The sequence below is a fragment of the Alexandromys fortis genome, unplaced genomic scaffold (genome assembly GCF_014885135.2).
Source record: "Alexandromys fortis isolate MF-2015 unplaced genomic scaffold, M_Fortis_MF-2015_v1.1 scaffold_21, whole genome shotgun sequence".
NCBI lineage: Eukaryota > Metazoa > Chordata > Mammalia > Rodentia > Cricetidae > Alexandromys > Alexandromys fortis.
The window spans coordinates 7,583,081-7,589,873 of record NW_026067905.1 but is presented as its reverse complement, the minus strand read 5'-3'; the positions used below and the strand labels follow the sequence as shown (position 1 = coordinate 7,589,873).

At 47.8% G+C, this 6,793-nt stretch overlaps 1 protein-coding gene across 1 annotated transcript in view; it reads right to left on the bottom strand.

Moving 5' to 3' along the window:
- Positions 1 to 1,351: 1,351 nt before the first annotated feature.
- Positions 1,352 to 6,793, bottom strand: part of Gucy2c (guanylate cyclase 2C) — an 86,844-nt gene continuing 81,402 nt past the window's right edge. The window contains exons 26-27 of the mRNA XM_050135190.1: positions 4,577 to 4,653; positions 1,352 to 2,105 (exon numbers count right to left, since the gene is read on the bottom strand). Coding sequence (XP_049991147.1) covers positions 1,931 to 2,105; positions 4,577 to 4,653 — 252 coding nt within the window. The 3' untranslated portion in view covers positions 1,352 to 1,930. The remainder of the gene's footprint in view (positions 2,106 to 4,576; positions 4,654 to 6,793) is intronic.

Sequence of the window (6,793 nt, the reverse complement as noted above, 5' to 3'; positions counted from 1 at the left end):
TTTGTGCTTCACCTGTGTGCAGTTACCCATAAAGGCCAGAAGAGGGAGCCAGGAAACAGACTAAAGATCTGCAATGTATTTTTCAAGCTACTTTGCTGTCAGTGGTGGTGGTCTCGGCTAGGGGAAAAATACAAAGGAGAGGCACACCCAGATTTGCAGAAGATGCGGGACAGCTTATTTGGAGCGAAGCAACAGTACAGGCTGTAGAGGGAGACCCTGCCCAGGCTGACTGTGGGCCGCTTGAGTGATTGTCCTCAAGGGTCCCAGTTACTGTTTGGGATTCATTTTTATGCGAAGAGAAGGAGCTGATTCCTAAAGGGCAAAGTTTGGGTGCCAGGTTAGGTCACACATGGTTGATTTTATTACTGCACATGACCCTACCATGCATGGATTTTTCTCACGTTGATCACGCATGTGCAGTTGGCAGTGATGTATGGTGCTGAGCCGTGCGTGACCACCGAGGGCTTTTAATGTGCTGTAAAAACCACTCCTTTTAGAATTACCATGAAAATGCCCAATTAATGATTCCATATTGATTTCATACGAGCTGAATCTAAAAGTTTATCTGGTGAGTGTGGTGGGGCCCAAATGGGCCCATGTATTTGGACACTTGGTCCCCACTTGGTGGCACTGTTTGGGGAGGTTATGGGTGGAGCCTTGCTGGAGGATGGATGCCCCCGGGGGTGGAGCTTTTTATAGCCTCCCATACTTCCTGAACACTGCTGCTAAAGATATGATCTCTCAGCCCCTGCTCTTGCTACCATGACATCCTGCCGTTGTGGGCTCTCTGCCTCCGGAACCATAAACTAAAATAAACTCTTTCTTCTATAAGCTGCTTTTGCTGTGCTATTTTACCACAGCAACTAAAGCAGCTAATGCAGAGGGAGTGTGTACACAGATCAAAATGATAGGATATATATATATATATATATATATATATATATATATATATATATACATACATACACACATACACACACAGAGACATCACATGTGATATGTATGAGCTGTCACATACAGTGAGAGCCATGTGTCACTTAAGGAAGGGGCTACACTGTCAGAGAGAGCAGATGCTTAGGGATACTGGTGACCTCCTAGGCAGAACAGAGCAGCGTAGGAATCGCACCTCTGCCTGGCCCCTTCTCAGGTCTCCGTCATGACACTTGTAGCACACTCATGTTGCTAAGTAGACAGGCTGAGGCAGAACCACCGTTTTAAATCAATCATGTCCCCATGCACAGAGGGTGACTTTCAAGAATCTTGCCCCTGAGCCTTGTCTGATTCTTTCAGCATGGAGTTGATGGCTATTAGCCCCAGGAAGAGGAGCAGACAGTAGAAACGCATACCAGACCCTCAAAATGTTTATTTGGACCAAATATCTAGCAGGAGTTCTGCCAAAATCATGAGTTAAGCACACTTTCACAAAGATAGGCTACTTAAAATATAGTTGAGACAATTAAAAAAAAAATTCTCTCATGTGTGCAGAAGAGCCAGTAAACAAAACAAAAAGAAATAAGAACAAAACCCCAAGTTCTAGATAGCATATTCCTCCCTGCTCGTCTCCAGGCTGATGCTCCAGGACAATTGTGGGACTGGGGGGTTCCCGGAGTACAGGGCCATCACACTGCCAAGGACACACATCTCAGTGGGGAGGTAGCACGGGAGGATCTGAGAAGTTCAAGTTCATCCACTGCTCCACAGTGAGATCCAGGACATTTGGTGTCTGTGAGACTCTAACACAACAATAAAACAAAAGCCAAAAAAAAAAAAAAAAAAAAAAAAACAGAACACCCATGTGACTTGCAGAGGAATTCTATGTTCCAGGCAGGGCAGCGAGCATAAGCCCTTGTCTGTGTCATGGAGGTCTCTGGAAATAGCAGATTCAGGACACTGGAGGTCGCTACTGTCAGTTCTTAGACCTCACCTAGGTCTAGAAATAGGTGTTCTCGTGGTCTGAGTTGTTCAGCTGCAGGTATTCCAAGGAGCCTTTTTTGTAGCTGGCCACCCGTGTGGGCCTCCGGCTCTTCACGCCCGAGGCCTCTCTCTTCTGTAAGGAGCTGACAATCATGTCCGAAAACTCTGCCTGCAGGCGCTGTTGGTTCTCCCTGGAAAGCATGTGGGGAGAGAAAAAGTTGTCAGCTATCCACGCGGGACGTCCCTTAGCTTCAGTCCTTACCCAGTGGGTGCCTGTTCCATGCTACACACAGGAAATGCAGGGAGTACAAAATCACCATTGTCATCCACGGTTCCAGGGAATCGGCTTTCCTGCCCTGTGTCAGTGTAAGGTATTGTAGACAGAAAATGGGTCTTTCTCTTTCAAAGTGAAACATGTTAGAATTAGGGAACACAGCAGAAGAGCCACCGAGATTCAGAACAGAAACGAGGGAGCCCAGAACTCTATCACACAGCCCTGGAAACACACGGTTACCCACATAGCCATGAATGTGGGGGTTGTGTGGAGAGGGCTCAGGATGGCAGTGGGTCTCCAAAGTTTAGAAGGATCTGGGCAGTTCTAGTTTGAAGCCAGGCTTCCCAGGTTGACTCGGCTTGCCTTCTGTCTACTAGCCAATAGGTCTCTGAACGAGAGGGTCTCTCCTCCAGCCAAAGCCATCGCAACAGCCACAGGGCGAGGGCAGGAGGCTTGTTAATGGACTGGACAACCTGAGTCTCCTTCAGAACTGAAACCTGCTAGCTAGACAGGAAATCTTCCTATCAAAAGGCAGACTCCGTGGCACTGTGACTTTAGGCGAGGCTGGTGCCTTCCTCTTTAGGGACACCAGGGGACAGAAGGAGGCAGGAGTGGAAATGCAGAGACGCTCTCTGCTTCCAGTATTTTCTATCCTTTTTATTGCTGTTGTTGTTTATTGTGTATGGGTGCTTTGTCTGCTTGTGTGTCTTGTACCATAGCTGTGCCTGCTGCCCAGGTGGCCGGAAGAGGGTATCTAAAACTAGAGATGGTTGTGAGCTGCCATGTGGGTGCTGGGACTCAAACCTGGGTCCTCTGGACTCAAGTCCTCGGAAACAACAGCTAGTGCTCTCAACCTCTGAGCCATCTCTCCAGCTCCTGTGCTCTGTTCTCATAAGGGGCAAACAGGCATGGCGTGAGCTCCCCGCTGCCTTCTTTTGTTCCGAGCAAAGCAGAACACAACCCCAGCTTTCTGAGGCTTCCTGAGCAGAATGTGATCAGCTTTCCACCAAGCGGAAGAGGCTTGCATCTTCATGATTTTCATTTCTGTGTATTTCTGTGTGTGAATGTACGCCCTGTGTGGTGCCTGTGGAAGCCAGAAAGTATCCGACCCTTTGGAAGTGGAGTTGCAGGCATTCATAACCGGATGTGGTGTTGGGAAACACACTCATGTCCACTGGAAGAGCAGCTGGTAGTCTTCGATGCTGAACCAACTCTCCAGCCCCCAGATTTATTTTATTTTTAATTACAGGTGGATAGAGGTGGGGTGGGGTGTATTGCAGTACTCACAGAATCCAAAGGAGGGCATCAAATTCCCTGGGCCTGGAGTTACAGAACCAAGGGGAAGGGAACTGAACTCAGGTTCCCTGATCACTGAGACACCTCTCCGGGCCTCCCCTTCCCTTTGCCTTTGAGACAGTGTTAATGCAGATTAACCTGGCCTCAAAACCACAGAGATCTACTTGCCTCTGTCTCCTGAGTGCTGGGATTAAAAGTATATGCCACTACACCTGGCAAATCAAGTTAATTTTAAGGAAGACAAACTGTTTTCAATATGACTGGGTGAGGCATGGTGGCATATGCCTAGAGAAAGCCAGCAAGGAAGACTGAGAGGTGGAGGCCAGTCTGGGGTACATAGTGACCTTGTCTCAGTCTGAGTGTCCGTGTGTGTGTGTGTGTGTGTGTGTGTGTGTGTGTGTGTGTGTGTCCGGTGTTCATATATCATGTACTCTATTTCATCTATCCATCTATCAGCTTGCAGCTACATCATTGGCACAACCGGAAATCAACCTCAGGAGGACAGAAGCAAAGGAAGGAGTCAGTGAAACAAAACGAACCCAAAGTCAGCTAAATAAGAACAGAATCTCTTCTAGGTCTAGAGAAGCCTCCTTCCCCTTTCCCAGGTGGAGCCTCCCTGGGACAACGTGCCCGGTGTGACTTCACTTAGAACACACATCTGACTGACTCATGAGGGAAGTAAACCTAGGGCTCCAGAGCAGCAGAGGTTGTGCGTCTTCTGGGTCACCGAATCTCAGGAAGATACAGGCATTCTGGACACTCCAGTTCAGCAGCTGGAGATGGGAACATTCTAGACTTTCTTGTGTCCCCAGGCACTTGTCAGGTTAAATACCTCTAAATAGCATAGTGTGCCGCCTGACCCAGGACTTCCAGGCTTCTTTTCGCACCTGATCCAGGACTTCCAGCTCTTCCTCTTCCCCTGTTGGACCCTGTACTCCCAGCTCCTCCCCTATCCCTCCCTCCCCGCTGTACCCCAGACTCCCAGTTCCTCTCTCTCTCCCCGCTGACCACCCCCCACTCCCAGCTCCTCTCCCTCCCCGCTGGACCAAGGGCTCCCAGCTCCTCCCCCTCCCTGCTACCCCTGAAGCTTACACAGTGGGTGGGGTTGGCAGGTTGTACTCTTGGTCCTTCATCCCAGTCAGCCAGTACGTGGTCTCTGTCCCTCTTCCCTAGTGAGACAAAAGGAGGTCCCATGAAGGTGCTGTTCTCACCCACAGCCCCGTGGTGGCACCAAGAGGCACCCCCCTCACATTGCCCATCAGGGCCTGTGTTTAAGCACATGGCACATCCCTAAAATTCAGAAAAAAAAGACGTTTCTCACCAGGCTGGTCTTTTTCCTTTCCTTTTCCTTCCCTTTCTGTTTTTGAAATTTTATTATGTATATTAAATAACTAATTACTTTATGTATTTGGAGGCAGGCTCTTCCACTATGGTCCAGGCAGGTCTGGCGCTCACCATGTATGCCAGGTTTTCTCAAACTCATAGCAGCTCTCCTGGTTCAGACATTGAGTACCACAATTTCAGATGCGAGCCCAGCCAGACAGGCTGTTTTTAAAATAGTTTTCTTTTTCCCAAGAAGATATTTCAGATTACAGTATAGCAACATTTTAAGACCCCTACCTTAAAAACGAAGACATTCAGGCCCGAGGAGATGGCTCGTTTAGAAACATGAGGACCTGAGTTCCCCAGCGCCCCAGTACAGAGTGGGGTGCAGCATATGTCTGTGGTGTAGGAGGGTCTTCTTTTTATGTGTTGCTTTCATTGGTCAAATAAATTCTCACTATAACACGTCTGTGACTCCCACTCTGAGGAGCAGGGACAGGTGGGCTCCTGGAGCTCACTGAGCAGCCAGTCTAGTGAAATCTGTGAGCTCCGGGTTTAGTGGGAGAGCCTGTCTCAGGAAGTAGGGTGAGGCCAGCAGGACAGAAAGCACAGACAGAGCTTGTCATACTGGCAGGGCTTAAAAGGCACTTGCCACAAAAGCCTGACAGCCTGAGATTGGTCCCTGGGCATGCTCAGGGGGTGGGGGAGGAGAGGAGACAACACACTCCACAGGGATGTCCTCTGGTTATACAGACACACAGACGCACCAATAATAAAAAATAAAATTTAGAACTTAAATAAGGCTTAGAGCAACTGGAGATGACACCCAGTTTTGACATCCGGTGTCTATACATTACACACAAGAACATATTCAACACACATGCAAAGTAAAGTTTAGAGAAAGGAAGAGATGTGTTTTGATTCTGCCGTGCTAACAAGCATATCAGTTTCCACTGTGTGTGTTTTCTTTGTTTTGATTCCGTGTGTGTGTGTGTGTGTGTGTGTGTGAGACAACACACAAGTGCTAGTCAGAGCCCAGCTATCTCCTTCCAGCATGTGGGACTGCTCTCCGGCAGACAGACTTGGCAGCAAGAACTGTCTCTTTCCAGCTTTGTATGTCCTTTTAACCTTTTACAACAAAGTTTTGAGACAAAATTGTTGCTGAGGCTTCATTATCTTGGTGCGTAATTACAAAAACACATGCCATAATAAGCACCTGGAAGAAACATTTGCTCACGGTGGGTGGGCGGGGCTAGGAAACAAATGGATACTTACACGAAATTCCATTTTTGCTAAGTTTTATGTCTAAGGAGATCAGATGGGTCTAGATTAAGAGAGTATTCACAGCATTTTATTTTTTTTTTACAAGACTATAAACAGCATTTTAGGGGAATGACTGCAGGTCCAGTAAATGTATTTGTAGAAGACTCAAAAACTGAGTGCGTTATTAGAAAAATTTTATGTAAAATGTGACATTTCCCAATTTGCAACTGCAATTACATGGCACAGAATTTATGGGTCCTAGTGACAAAAACAGTGTCTGGTCAGTTGCCGGCTTCAGGCCAACGGTGAAAAGATTCTGATCATTTTAAAGAGCGTCTGAGGGGGACAATTGGTGGCGTCACAGGGCGGCTGTGCCAGTCATGAGAAGCAGGAAAAGTGCTTGCCATACTGGCGAGAGGACCAGGGTCTGAATCCTCAAAACCCACACAAACGCTGGCTGGGTTTTCTTCCTACTCCAGCCTCAGAAGACAGAGGAGCCCCAGGCCAGCCCGGCCATCTAGACGAACTGTATCTAGTCAGTTCTAGATTTGAATGGGAGACTCTGCTTCGGAAAATGAAGGGGAGTCCCAATATTGCAAGTGTACACACATGTAAGTGTGCTCTCACACATGTACGTGTATCCAACACACATACACAAGAGAGAAAAAGTGAGACAGAGTGTTGAAAACCCATAGCCTCGAGCCACAAACATCCGTGTGTCAC